We start from the raw sequence: 15,434 nt of genomic DNA on the forward strand, positions 1-15,434 counted from the left end.
ATACTCAGGAAGTAGGACATGCAGTTTCATCGAACAATGAGAAACATCTGCTTTCTCAGTTGGAGGGCATATAATGTAATTACTGATATAACAAATCTATATAGATGGGAAATAGCTTTTCCCACATATTTCAGTTCTATTAAGGACACTCAGAGACTTATCAGTAGTGAGATACTTAGAGACAAGCTGAGAAGAAGCCTAAAGCTGACGCAAATGAGGAACAGTAACTTAAGAAAAACAAACTGAAAAAATAAACAGTTACCTGGTTCTGACTGTCAAAATACTCCTTTTCTTTTATGTCCTCTTTAGACTGAAAATTACCTTGGCTGTTCAACTGCTGAATTCCCTCACCATTTTCCTCATTTATCTTGGAATTTAAATGGGTGAGTTCCTCTTCCTCTGCTTGGTCAACATTCTCTGTTTCTTCTGCATTGTGTTTATAATTCCCATTTAATTTCTTCTCATTTTCTTCCACTTTATTTCTTTTTTTAACAATTTCCCTGCTTTCCTCTCCATTCATTTCTGGATATTCTTCCTTTAGCTTATATGCCTCCTCCTCTTCCCTGTCATCTTCCCCTTCTGCATTTTCCTCTTCATCTACAGTTTCTGCTGGCCTCTGACAAAAGGAAATACAGCAGCATTATCAGCCATTTTTGAACAGAATACGCCAAACAATTCAGAAACATGACAGACATTTCTGAGCAAGTCCAGCAGAGGGCTACTAAGATGATTAGGGGACTGGAGAATCTGTCATATGAGGAGAGGCCAAGAGAGCTGGGCCCGTTTAGCTTGGGGAGGAGAAGACTGAGAGGGGATCTTATCAGTGTGTATAAATATCTGAAGGGAGGGTGTGAAGAGTATGGGGCCAGTCTCTTTTCAGTGGTGTCTAGCAGCAGGACAAGAGGCAATGGGCACAAACTGAAGCACAGGAAGATCCGGCTGAACATGAGAAACATTTCTTTACTGTGAGGGTGACAGAGCACTGGAACAGGCTGCCCAGAGAGGTTGTGGAGTCTCCTTCTCTGAGATATCCAAAACCCGCCTGGATGCCATCCTGCGCAATGTGCTCTAGGTGATCCTGCTCAGCAGGGAGGTTGGACCGGATGATATTCAGAGGTCCCTTCCAACCCCAATGATTCTCTGATTCTGTGATTTCATTATTCCAGAAGCAGATATTCTCTTCCAGCTATTCCAGGTTTTCCAACATTCTGGCATCTGGTACATATTTTTCTATAAACTCCTGGCACAATAAAATATTGTTAAAAATAAAATAACCTCATTGTTATTTTCCACAAACTGTTCCCCAGTTTTATGTATGGACCAGACCATGCCATACCAATCAGTCTGGTTGCAACCTGTCATCTTTGCATCCACAGAAAAGTAGCAAGAGAGATGACGTAGACCTACTGGTCACTTACACAACGTCATTCCTCTTCCCCAAAACACCTGTGTAGGTTTGCATAGTTAGGATTTGTTTGACATTTAGCAATTCATCTTTCCTACATCAGCAGACCATCAGATGGGAGGAACAGGATCTTATCCCATATTGAAGAAGACTAAGCAGAAACTCACTACAGATAATGCTGCTAGTAGCATCATTTCATGACAACCTGCAAGACTGATGAACATGCTATCTAGTTTTTGTCATTTGTCTTCCAGTTTCAGCTTTCAAGATTCACCTGACTGTTCAGTGAACCATTGCCCCTACTGCCAAGTTGACTTATGTACTTGTGCTCATGTCTGAATCAAAATAAAGAGTAAAAATCCCACAGGATAGAAAGTGTCTGCCTCTCACACAGCCTCATCAGACTCCAAAGCAAACAAGCTGAGAGCAAAAGATAGATTCCCACTTAATGAAAAATGTTTGGAATTTTACTATCATTAGCAGATCTTTTAAGGAGGCAGGAATCTCCTACAATCTATAAGTTCTGTCTTAAAAACCTCTTTACCTCACTAATAGTAACATTTCGAAAGAAATCTCTCATCATCTTCAGCATATTAGTAAAAGCCAGTTCAACATTACCAGCAATTGACTGAAGCCTCTTGATGAACCACCCTGCTTTTGCTTTGATATTTAAGTAGCAATGTAAGTCACCTGTACTATGCCTGTGCAAAATACCCCATTGACACAGCACCAAAAAGGAAAAGTTATTCCATTGTGATAATCCATAGAATGACAAATTACTAGAAGTATTACATGGTCACCTGATCAGATAAGTAATGGCTCCAAATGTACTTTTTGAAGTACAGTGGTTTCTGTCTGATTTTTATTCAACCTAGCTATTTATTTTCCTAACTTACTTTCACTTGGTAACATCAAACTGGCCTTGTTACTACTAAAATAGAAATTCAACAAGCCAAGTCTTTACAGACACTGCAAAGAAGCTACTATGCAAAGCAAACTTGAGCAAACTCTTGTAATTACCAGCACATAAAGATAGCAAAGAATCTGTAGATCTAGTCCACCACATGTGACCTACTAATCTATTTTCAATCTGCTATGGAAATTAGCAACTTTGGATTCTGACCAGAGCAGGGGAGGACTGGACAAATTAAACACTTTGGACACTTCCAGCTAAAAGTAAGCATTTTTGGTTTTGCCTAATGACACCTGCTTGGCACAACATTACAAACATCAAATGAAAAGACAGCATTAGAAAAGAATAAAAATAAGCCCAGGCTTTCTCAGTCAGCGCTTGCAGTGATCTAAGATATTGTTATTTCCAGCTATATTGCTATTTCCGGAGCTACATCTCCAGACTTGAGTGACTGAGGTCTACTACCTCAACTAAAGAAACATGAATAACAAATATTAATATCAACGTGTTAACATGAGAGATTCCAGGATGACAATAGAAAGCAAATGGCACTTCTAAAATTTGTTGGAAGCACACAGCCAGATCTAGCCAAAGGTAACTAAACATAGTATACTGCAACGAAGTAGAGAAAAAGTATTCCTGTGTTACTATAATGCTGCTGTTCTTTGTGATGTGGACACAGGACAACTTGAACCCAACAGCAATAAACCTAGGACTGGAGAAGCATGAGGTGATTACGTTCTTATTCCTTGGGGTAATAATCATAGAGGACTAAGTGACTTCTAGGACAGGAAACCTTTCCAGTGACTGTGATGGACTATCTTCATTCTTCCTGCTATTCATAATAAGGGTTATATTTTGCCTACTGTATGGTTGCAGGAAAATATGAAGTAACATTCTTCCTTTTGCAGCTGACTGCATTCTTTAAGTGAAGACAATGCTTTTGCAGTCACTCAGTTGAGGGTGGTTTTTTTTTTCAACACTAGTTTTTGTTTATTTATTTATTTTATATTAGGGTGTTTTGTTTGTGTTTTTTGTTTGTTTGTTTGTTTTACACTAGTTAACTATTTTTCAAACCATATCTCCATGATTGTAAGCACAATTCTTTGCTTGTCATAGACTACCACTAAAAAGACTCACTGACAAAAGAATTGCATATATTCAAAGGTATAGTCAACCAAAGGCACATGGAACAACTAAAATCAATCTCAACCTCATGCTGAAAACATGGCCCCAGCTCGCCTTCTGGAAACCTGCTGACTTACTAGCAGGTTTATGAGGAACAGAGTGAATTTCATTTTGCATTCAAGAAGTATGATTGCTTGATGGTATTTTTAATCTCAACAAAAACACAGTGTTTAAAAAAGAAAGATGTATTCTAATTACACTCATCATGCTATCATTCATTAAGAGCTACATTACCAAATGCCATCATCATTCAAAAGCAATAAGTCAGGAAATCTTTAGACATTGAAGCATTTGGCTTCTTTTCCTCGAGGGATGCTAATGTAATCTCTCAGTAGGTTTGTACATGACTGATACTAGAATACTGAAAAGTGCAGTATCACAAATCATTTAAGGTAGAAATTATTTTATACCATCAATGTAAAATATGATTTTCCTTTATTGAGACCATTTGTAAATGTTTACTTGGCTAATGGTCACAACAGACAAACAATGAGATAGACAACAAAAATCTTAATGGTCACAAATATATCAGCATGAATACATCTCACAAATGAGGTATCAGGAACACTTAACTTTGATTGCAGCAATTGTCTCCAGAACAGAGCTACCCCTGCTCCCACCCAGCCAGGAATGCTTTGTAGCTGCACTGCACAGATTCCAGCAGCAAAACATTTTGTTCCTGAACCAGGCAGGGTTGCTAAGTGACAGCAGCCCTCTTCTCTTCCACATCATTTACAAAACCCAAGCACTTAAAAACAAGCAAACGAATAGTTAAGGTTCATCAGTCTTACACTTCCCACATAGTAAATGTGCTGTTGTTCCTGGAGGCAAAAAATGTCTTTATCACCACAATGAACAACTTTAAACTCCAACCTCTTTATGGGTCGGATGTGTTATTTTTACAACAAATTCAACACCTGAGTCCATAGAGTCTAATTTTTGTAAGGTCATAGCACCCAGAAGCCTAACCCGAATGAATGGAAGCTATGTAACTTGAAGCATACTGAAAACAGGTTTTCAAAATCCATTCTTCAGTTTCATTGTGTGGTAACTGGAAGTGTGCACAGCTCCCTAATCAGTAGAAGGCCATGGAAGAGAGAATACGTCTGATCAGATCCGTCATTTTCTAAGATGTACCTAAGCCAAGAGTATTTTTCTCCATCTATTGCATTGATAGTCATGTTTAGTTTTTCCATAACAACATTTTCCAAGAGTACATTAAAACCTGCCTAAACTTCATACCTTTACCCCTATAGACAATGAGAAAAATTAAAAGCATTTCAAAAGAAGCCCTACAAAGGTTGCAGATATACTTTTTTTTTTCCCCATAAACAGACTGTTCTACAATGAATGAAAACCACCCTGAAAGTTAAGCAATTTGAAAAACTGTCTGCTCTAAGATTGATAGATTTTTTTTTTTTCCAGACAGGTGCACACAGAGAGAGGGAACTTCTTTCAAAGTGCTATCAACACTGATTTTATAATAGAACTGTATTTGCAGTCTTCGCTCTGAGGAATCTAGGCCCTCCAACAGTTGGCTGCACAGGTCTATAAAGAAAAGATCAGGCCTTGCTGTTACAGCTTCAGAAATCACAATTATCTAATGCAGAAAACTAGGAAAACTAGAGAACTCAGTTCTCACTCTGAGCTGAAAGTAGCCAACCAGAATAGGTTTCCATATCTCATGCACAAACAATTAAAAAAAAAAAAAAAGCAAAGTGTAAATTAGTGGAGCTGGAAGAAAAACAGGCAAGGAAATGTCTTATCTGCTGGTTTGTCAGCACTCAAAATCCAGAAAGTTTAAATTACAGTGGCATCACTTGTAGCAAAACTTCAGCATAAAATGTTTTTGTGTATTTTTTCCAAATGCCATTTTGAAATCCTTTTGAATGTAATACAAAATGTTTCCTCATGAAAAGTTCTAGCCTTGTAATCAAGGAATGTCTCTGTAAGCAGTCAGCCTGTTTTAATGTTTAATCAATGCAAACTTTAACATTTTGCCTTCGGCAACATGGAAGATAAACATTTTGTTCTGTACACTGAGGTGAATCTTCGGTCTCTAAAGCAAAACGTGTACTCTATAATGAAACCTGCTAATGAAAGGTGCAAATTTTCTGCTACTGATGATATGTTCCACCTAGAGAGAGAGCACCTAAGAGAGCTCCACAATTTCACATCACATCACAGCCCAGGAAATGGAAAATAATGAGTGGCATCAAGGACTGCATTAATCAGGGGACACATCTGGAATAATGGAAAGCAAATGGCTAGTGAAAGAACCAGGAGCGTGAACATCAAAAACAGACCCCCAAATCAATGCCCATTAAACAAATTTAACATTCAGTGATTTTTACAAATAAACACAGACATAGAGAGGGAGATGGGGATGATGAATCTGGAGGGGAAAAAAAAAAAAAGAGTTCAGATTCATTCTGCATCACTTAGATCTTAATAGTTGGTATCATATCCCCCAAGGCAAAGAAGGCTGGTACAGCAACATGCTTGAATTCCTTGTAGGGATCATGAAGTGGACAATTTTGTATCTTGTAACTCTCATGCTTACCCCACTTCCCAAGGGCTCAGTGCACGAGAACAACAACCAGACTTATGGAAATGGATAAATCAATGGAAATTTCCAGTGTTATTTCAGTAGTATTAGTATCAAATACTGCTTTTGTATTTCACAATTTACATAAAAAGTAGTAGTCTGTTCCAAAACTTCATTAGTTGGAAAATTTTATCTCTCAGAAAAAGCTACTTTAAATATACCTATATTAGGAACAGCAAACTCAAAGTAATATATTTAATTAGCATTTCAAATATGAAACTTGTATTGTTTTGCTCCCTTCTTACCAAGAACTACAGTACAACCACATTGTTCCCTGCTATTTGCACAGCTGATTTCATAGTCTGTCATCAGTTCCCGTAGATGTTGACACAGTGATGTAAATAACCAACCTGGAGTAAGTCTGCATGTCAAAAGATGAAACTATCCATTTTGTATTTGGAAGCTGAAGTCTTGGTACAGAATACAGAACAGAAGGCTATGGTTTGGTTTTAGGCAAAACACTGATTTTTCCTCCTTGATGTTCAATTACAACTGTCAGCTAGTCTGGAATAAAGCAAATCCTGTTCTTTCAATGTGTTCTCAGCTGGCAGACAGCATTTTACAGAACAGGACATAAGGTCTAGCCAGTATTACACTAAGTTTAGTTAATGGCTAATCTGGCATTTGTTCAACCGCATACTTCAAATGGCAAGACAGAGAAGGTGCATAAAAATAATAATAATAAAAAAAAAACTAAGCTCTATCTTCACCACCTCGTTTATGTGGCTGATGGAAAAATGATAGCATATCAGAAGTGTCAGCATTTTAGTGAAAGCTGGCATGTAAATATTTATGCATTATGCAAGATAGTCAAGACCTGTCTGCCTGTCCTTTTCCATACTTCTAGCACATAACAGAAAGTGCACTTCAGATAAGAAAAAGATATAAAGCTTTATATCACTGAATTAAAAACAATTTAAAATGTTCATTAATAAGAATCTGAACATTTAAAATGCTATATGTTTCCAAGAGCTGAGTAACCTGTTATCTGTGAATAAAGAGTACTCAGTGCTACTCAGAAGGACCTGGCTTCTTGCCAGATTACCTAGGAAACATGCAATTTTAAAATGTGAAATAAACCATGACTTGAGTTCTCAATAAATTTTGGTGCTTTTTTTTTTGCATTTCTGAAAACATAAAAATCAGATTATTAATAGTGTGCATGCCTTTTTTTTTCTTTTTTTTTTTTTCCCCCTCATACACACACTTGCTTCCAGAGATGACAGTTCCTTGTCCAGGTATCAAAATTAGTTGGTAGCAACTGAAAAATATTTCCATCTGTGGACTACGCATTGGCTTCAGCACATGAGCTTAGAGGTATCAAGCAAGTGCCCAGCATTGCAAGCTTATCAGCACAAGGGATGCTCACTGGCAAAGCTATCAACACCCACAGCTCCCACTGCCAAGTACAGAAGAGGCAGCAGACAGTTAACTGTTCTTCCCTCTCCAGTGACTGTCACCATCCTGTAACTGAGGCAAACTGGCAAGACTGTCAGTAGAGTGGGCAAAGCTCTTGACTACACTGTAGCATCTCTGTGGAGGAGTACAGCTGTGTTTCCAGGGTCCCTGGATTTCACAAGAATCACATTCAACATAAAAACTAAGACCTGAGGACCCAATTTTTACTATCAAATGCTTTACTCTACCCCAAGGAATTCTGTACGCACCTTCAGAGGCCAATAAACAGGCTAATCATTTCTCAGTTCAATTATTGTACATTAAGCCCAGGGCACAATGTGCTTCATGATGTCATAAGGAACAAAGATTAAGAGGACAGGCAGTGTGTTCTTCCTCAGTTTCAGTACTACCAGTACAATCCAACACACCCTAATTATCACAACACCTCATAAGGACAACTGCAATTAACAGGGCTGATGATCCCAACGGTGCTTAGCACACAACTCTCTGAGGCCAGGGCAGGTATTCACTGGGAAAAGACAACAGCTGCAGCATTCCTTATGTCAAGAACCAGAACAGTCTTGATGGCCAATTAAGCTGGCCAATTAAGTACTGTGTTGTTTCAACAGAAGACAGTGCTGGCAGCTTGAATAAAAATATGATAAATCCATGCCTATTTTTGGCTCAGGACTGAGGGAATTCTGACCATGATTCTATGCCATAGTCCCTTTATGCTGTTCCACTGGTATAAAGGGTTCATCTATTTGGTAAAAAATCCTGAGGCCCTCTAAAGGCTCTCAGATCAGTTTTGAAACAGATGTATAGTGAAAAGGTAACTGATGTTTGACATTAACAGAGAAAGTCACATTTGCTAAAGTTCCCATAAGTGAAGCTCTATTGTTGAGCAGTTATAATCCCCCCCCCCCCCCAAAAAAAAAATGCTGCTGTGCTCCTGAAAGAAATTGGGGAAAGAATAAACAACACACGCAACCTGTGAAACAAACAAACAAACACAAAACATTTATTTAAAGTCTGATCAATACCTGGTCCAGAGGAACTTCTACGTGAGTGTCTTCATCTTCCTGCACTTCAGCTGCCCCCCACATTTCAGACTGCTCTTCTCTAACTTTGTAAATCCCGTCACCTACAATGGGAAAAGATGCAGAGTGGAAGGAAGTGAAGTCCAACTATGACACTGTGTGGCACAACTACTGAACTGCACTCGGTTTTGCTCAGAGCAGGTTTCTGAGCTGACCCACCATTCTCTATATAGTTTTTTTAATGGTTTTAATGTCCCATTACTCTCAAATTGTTTTCCTTTCCTTTTTAATAACAAGTAATTACATGCTACATCATTTGGGGAAGGGAAAGAAAACAGAGAGATTAAGCAAAACCTGGATCTTGAGTTCCTTCAGTTTTAGGAGAGGTTGGGAGTAGAGCTGAACTTAATATGTTACAATAACAACATATTAGTTCTAGTTCGATAGTCAGTGATAGTACCCTCTTGAAATTAGCATAACACACATCTAATAAAAATCTCAGGCTCTGAATCAACAACAAACACAGTGAACCAGGACAGGAGCAAAAGATAAACAAAGACAGTTGGAATTCATGCTGCCCCCAACCCTTGAGCCTGTACAAGAAGAGTTATAGCTAAAACTCCTCATCTGCTTTTAAAAATCTCATATACCTGGCTAACGAGGTTAATGGTTACAATAATATTCAATTCTGCAAATATTGTGCACCATTTAGGGGTGGATTGGTTTTTGTTTGTTTGTTTGTTTGTTTGTTTGTTTTTTCCAAGTGTAAGTAACGAGTAGGGGGTCTAGGAGGTTTTTAATGTGGGTCTTTTGGTATCAGCAAACAACCAATTTCCAAGTTATGCACATTTCCCTCTTCCCTCCCTCCAAAGCATAAAGAGCATAGAAATTAAAAACACAGGGGTTAGTCTAAATCACCTCCCTCTCTCTCCATCTATCTAGTTTGGAGATACTATACCACTGAAAATGGATAACTGCAGGGGAAAGTGCCAACTTATGCCCTATATGTCTGTTGTCAGACCACTGACCAGAGCACCAGAAATGAAAGGTATTGTCACAGTTTGAAATGAAGAGACAGAAATATCCACAATGATATTCCAGACTGGGACTGCTAGATGCAGCTTAGGGGAGAGATTTTGTGATAGACACAGTAGCCCGAGTACTTGGAAGTCAGTCCTGCTGGAATTTCCCACCCAGCCCAAAGATCTATAATACTTGTCCTCTGAAAGTACTGGTGTATAGAAAAACACAGCGTATTACAGGCTGAATTCTTATCCTAAGTATCTCACACAACTTGAAAAAGGTCCTTCTTCCTATCTTCACACTTCGCATGGAAATAGCCATTTTCTTTTCTTCACTTCATTTTTTTTATATTTTTTTCCCTTTTTTGGTGGATTATTAAATATAACTCACCTGTTGTTTTATGTTCCATCAGAGACAACTAAAAGCATACAGTATTTGCTGGCAGTATAGTAAACCTTTGACAATCTACATGCGCATGTCTCATTACAGATCCCTTCTGGGGACTTTCAACAAATTTAGCAGTAAGATCTCATAGTGGTCAAAAGCAGCAAGAAAACGCACCTGCATGGGTGCTGCTTGTAGTTTCCTAAATAATCCATACATTTCACATTTCTCATTTTTTGTGAGCTAAGGGACTTAAGGCTCTGTTGCTCTTACCTGATATTATGGAGAAGATTATTCTGGGCACCACTGAAAGCCACTTAAAGGATAACACAGTCATCAGACCCAGCCAATATGGATTCATGAAAGAAAAACACTAATTTGATATCCTTTTATGTTAAGATCACCTGCTTACTGGATGAAGGGAAGGCAGTGGATGTAGCTTTTCTGAATTTTTCAAGGCTTTTGAAACTGTCCTTCACAGTATCCTTCCGGACAAACTATCCAGTTGTGAGATGAACGGGTATACAGTGAAGAACTGGCTGAATGATAGGGCTCAAAGAGTTATAGTGAATGGGACTACATCTGGCTGGTGGTCAATAACTAGTGGAGTTCCACAAGGCTCAAACTTGTGGCCAGTTCTATTAAACTTTTTTATCAATGATCTGGATGCAGCAGTGAAATGCATCCTTTGTACATTTACATGGATATTAAACTGGGAGGTGCTGTTGACTCTCTTGAGGGATGAGAGGCCTTGCAGAGGACTCTAGATAGATTGGAACACTGGGCCATCAGCAATGGCATGAAATTTAACAAGAACAAATCATAGAATCATACAGTGTTTTGGATTGGAAGGGACCTTAAAGATCATCTAAGTCCAACACCCCTGCCATGGGCAGGGGCACCTCCCACTAGACCGGATTGCTCAAAGCCCCATCCAACCTCATCTTAAACACTTCCACAACTTCTCTGGGCAACCTGTGCCAGTGCCTCACCACCCTCTGAGTAAAGAATTTCTTCCTTATAGCTAATCTAAATCTACCCTCTTTCAATTTAAAGCCATTACTCCTCATCCTGTCACTCCACTCCCTGACAGAGTCCCTCCCAGCTCTCCTGTAGGCCCCCTTTAGGTACTGGAAGGACGCTGTAAGGTCACCCTGGAGCCTTCTCATCTCCAGGCTGAACAAGCCCAACTCCCTCACCCTGTCTTCATAGGAGAGGTGCGCCAGACCTTTGATCATCCTCGTGGCCCTTCTCTGGACTTGTTCTAATGGGTCCATTTCCTTCTTGTGCTGGGAGCCCCAAATCTGAACTCAGGACTCTAGATGGGGTCTCATTAAAGCAGAGCAGAGGGGTAGAACCACCTCCCTCAACCTGCTGGCCACGCTTGTTTTGATGTAGCCCAGGATATGGTAAGTAATGCTGGACACAGGTACAGACTGGGTGGAGCAGACTGGGTGCAGCACTGGGGATACCGGTCAACAATAAGCTCAAAATGATTCAGCAGCGTGCCCTGGCAGCCAAGAGGGCAAACCATATTCTGGGGTACATTGAACCCAACATAACCAGCCAGTCAAAAGGGGTAATTCTCCCACTGTATTTAGTACTGGTGCAGCCTCACCTTAAATATTGTGTGCAGTTGTGGACTCCACAATATAAAAAGGATCTTAAGGTACCTTAAAGGATCCAGAGGATGGCAACAAAGCTGGTAAAAGGTCTGGAAGGCATATCCTATGAGGACACACTGAGGATACTAAGTTTGTTAAGTGTAGACAAAAGGAGGTTGAGGGGTGATCTTATCTGAGGAGGGGAAAAGGAAGGGGAGGTACTCATCTTTTCTTCCTGGTGTCTAGTTGACAGGATGTGTGAGAATGGCTCAAAGTTGCTCCAGGAGAGTTTCAGAGCAGACATGATGAAAAACTTCTTTACTGAGAGAGTAGTCAGACACAGGGTTCCTAGAGAGGAGGTTGATGCCCCATGCCTTCCTATTCTTGCTTAAAAGGCATCTGAATAACTCTCTAAATTGTATGTTTGAATTTGGGGTCGGCCCTGAAATAGTCTGACAGTTGGACTCAATGATCTTTGTTGGTCTCTTCCAACTGAAGCTATTCTATTCTATATTGTTATTATTGTCTCTCATCATAGACATTAGATTGAGATATATATCACAACCATATTCTGAGAGGAAAATGTAACATGTTCCTTAAAAGCCACCATTGATGACCCTTCTAACTCAAGGCCTTCTCTTAAGTATCTTGAAAAAATAACCTCAGTGGCTTGCTCTAGATTCCTTGGCTCACTGAACTATAAGAAGTAAAATCAGCATCTGAGAACTGCATTTAATATCATCATAATCCACTTCACACTCTTTATCTTCAAGTTCCCCAGTTATTTTAACCAAAAATGGGGATCTGTTCTCTACAGATAAAAGGACTTTAGTGCTGAGGCTCTTCTCAAGCAGGGCAAGAGAAGAGGTACAAGGGAAATGAACATGTGTTGGCCATGCAGACCAAAACTACAAAGAGTTGAGGGTTTTTAGTTTTAGAGCACCTCTCCTTTGAGAAGCAGAGGAGCCTCAGGGCTATGCTGAATAACCCAGCAACTAATATCCACACAACAGACAAGCTGTAGGAAAGGAGAAGACAATCATTTTCTACCTGAGTCATGCAACTGACTTTCCCGTTCAGACGAGTGTTTCCAAGAAGCTCGTAACAGGGGGATTCAACAAGCAAAAACTGAAAACTTAATGTGATTTCCACCGAGCATTTTCTAACAGGTGTCTGCTCAGAAATCTGGTGATAAATTAGAAGACATTAGTTGAAAAGAGCCCTGCACAATCTTCTAGCAGCTCTTAAGGACACCACTATTAGTGTCTTCTGTAGAAAGCACGCTAAAGTGAAATACCATTCCCGCTCTTCCATAGAGTTGCTTGTGGTAGATGCTAAAAGATGAGAAAGTGTCACAAAAATCACTGAAAAAGTTCAAGAACGGTGTTTTCAGGCAAAATGGGAAATCATACTATTTTCAGAACAGCTGTGTTCTCTAAAGAAAACAAGTAGTTAAAACAATAGCATATTTCAAATGCATACAACAGAAGATATCATTAGTTGGTTTCAGAAAAGACAAAAATATATACGGAAGTTTGAAAATCAGCAAACAAAGAGAAATGAATTATTTATCTCTGTGTGAACATTAAGAGTACGGAAGACAAATGTCCAAAACACATGTACCATTAATGGTCATGGAAGGAAAAAAAACACTTAGGTCTGAAATGTACCAAAATGCATGAACTAAAAAATGACATTAATTGAAAAATGGGAAAGTTGTAACAGTGGAACAAATCCAAAATTCTAAAGAAAATGGCAAGGAATGAGATTAGGCTTACATCGGGACACATACCTTTCTTTTCAGAAGTGAAAAGAAATACAAAAAAAAAAGAAATACAAAATCTGTAAAATAATGTAAAAATATTTAGCTTGATTAAAGGGAACATTAAGAAAATAGCTCAAAGTAAACATTATTAATGTTGCTAGTCTGTTTCAGACAGAAGTATTTACACTTTTTGCATGTGAATCTAAAAATATCTGGAGGAGGGCAATTGAAAGGCCAATGTATTCCTTGTTTATGGGTTTCTGTGTCAAGATCTTGTCTGCAGGTGTTTGCAGATCATATTAATCACTATTACCAGTTCAGTGAGTTACTCAGCTCCTCAAAAGCAATTATGTTACGTATACATGTTGGATATTTTTGCATCTGATTTTATAGGCAATATTTCAGAAATGCTTTATGGTTTAAAAAAACAAAAATCTTATTGATGCAATATTTCACATCTCTGTGTCAAAATCATTAGTCAGTTTCTACACACTTCTCTAAGGGAGGAAAAAAACAACAAGGCATTTTAGAAACCACTATAAATCACATGAAATAACATTTTTGTAAATCATCATTCTGTTCTGTTCTAAGCTTATATTACATCCTCTGCTAACATTAGAAATAAGTAGTGTATCTCACTGAAAAAAGAATTCCCAGCACTTCCACTAGATAGAACATTTATGTCTACCCCAAATGGTTAATAAAATCTTGTAGGTTAAACATGCTCCTCATGCAAGAGCTAGTTCCAACTTCCTGTGCCTCAAGCTAATTGGAAATTTTAAAGATGGAGGTGGCAAAAGTCAGGGTCCTGGCAACACTGCTCTAAAAGGGGGTAAAAAAAGAAGATAGGTCCAAGCCATAGAGTCAAGCAGTGGCATACTCTACCAATTTGCTCCAAGTTGAGTAGAAGATGATAGCAGCAAGGAATTAAAGGTCACTTTAAGACTCAAATGTCTCCCTACTACTTTGCCTGCTGCCAAGTATAAATTAGAGGATTTATTTCCATTTAGGGTCTCAGTTCTCCCTATGCCAAACTACGTGCTGCTTCAGACAATAGGCCAAGCAAAACATTACTGAGAGTCTCCTGATTTTCTACGAGGATATTTCTTCTGTGGTGCTTTCCATGGCAATAAAACAGGCTGCTCAGAGAAGCTGTGGAGTCTCTGTCCTTGGAGACCTTCAAACACTGTCTGGACGTGGTCCTGGGCAACCTGCTCTAGGTGTCCCTGCTTGAGCAGAGGAGTTGAACCAGACAACCTTCAGATGACTTCCAATCTCAACCATTCTGTGATTCTGTGTCCAGACAATGAGAAGATACTGGAATTTTAAAGATTTTGCCAGTCACTATCTGAAAACAGACTGCCTTAATTTAGAAACCACCATTTCCCATATCTCTGTATCCTATACAGAGAGAAGTGAGGCAACCTAAACAAACACCAATGTCATCTCCCATTATATCTGATTATTTTAAAGCATGGTCGTGTTCAGTAATTCAGGAAAGATGGAGAAAGAAGAATCCACAGAAGGGCACAGAGTGGATCATAAGAGGAAAAAGGAATTCAGGAGTAGTCAACTTGATAGAGAGGATATACAGAGGCTAGAGGTTATGAGCCCAGAGAGAAAAGAGGAATGCAGAGTAACCTGAGAAGGAACATGCGGAATGAGGAACTATGCAAGAGCAAACAGGAAGATGAGGAAGCACAGGTGGAAGTTTAGGGAAGAAATGGGTTGCAACACACTGTCAGGAGTGAAAAAAAAAAAAAAAAGTTATGTGCAGTGGAAGAGCAGAAGCCTGAAAGAATTAAAGGAGAGGAAAGAACAAAACAGCACGTACCCATGCCAATTTAAACATCTTAAAGGAATCTTCCTTCAGGAAATCCTAAGAAGAGGAATGACATTTTCCTAGTACCTATCTGCAATTGAATTTGTATGTTCAGATGCTCCCATACATACCCGTTTGTGACAGAGGTGCTGCAAATAGCAACAATAAAAAAAAAAAAAAAGCTCACTTTTCTCAGGCAAGTATTTTTCTTGACTTCTTCTCATTATTATTGTTTATTCCTACAACAAACATTTAGTAAAACTCTGGGAAAAGAATTCTTAGAA

At 38.9% G+C, this 15,434-nt stretch overlaps 1 protein-coding gene across 4 annotated transcripts in view; it reads right to left on the minus strand.

The window, feature by feature from the left end:
* The window catches only part of DCDC2 (doublecortin domain containing 2), a 66,853-nt gene that overhangs the window by 3,983 nt on the left and 47,436 nt on the right, over nt 1–15,434 (minus strand). For 2 of the 4 annotated variants that reach the window (XM_080578160.1, XM_080578159.1), the window contains 2 exons: nt 8,556–8,656; nt 322–616 (listed from right to left, as the gene is read on the minus strand). In XM_080578160.1, the coding sequence (XP_080434286.1) occupies nt 322–616; nt 8,556–8,656 (396 nt within the window). Of the gene's footprint in view, nt 1–262; nt 617–8,555; nt 8,657–15,434 lie in introns of all 4 variants that reach the window. The other 2 variants (XM_080578158.1, XM_080578157.1) reach the window with 1 other exon arrangement.

Source organism: Anser brachyrhynchus, assembly GCF_964034855.1.
Source record: "Anser brachyrhynchus genome assembly, chromosome: 2".
NCBI lineage: Eukaryota > Metazoa > Chordata > Aves > Anseriformes > Anatidae > Anser > Anser brachyrhynchus.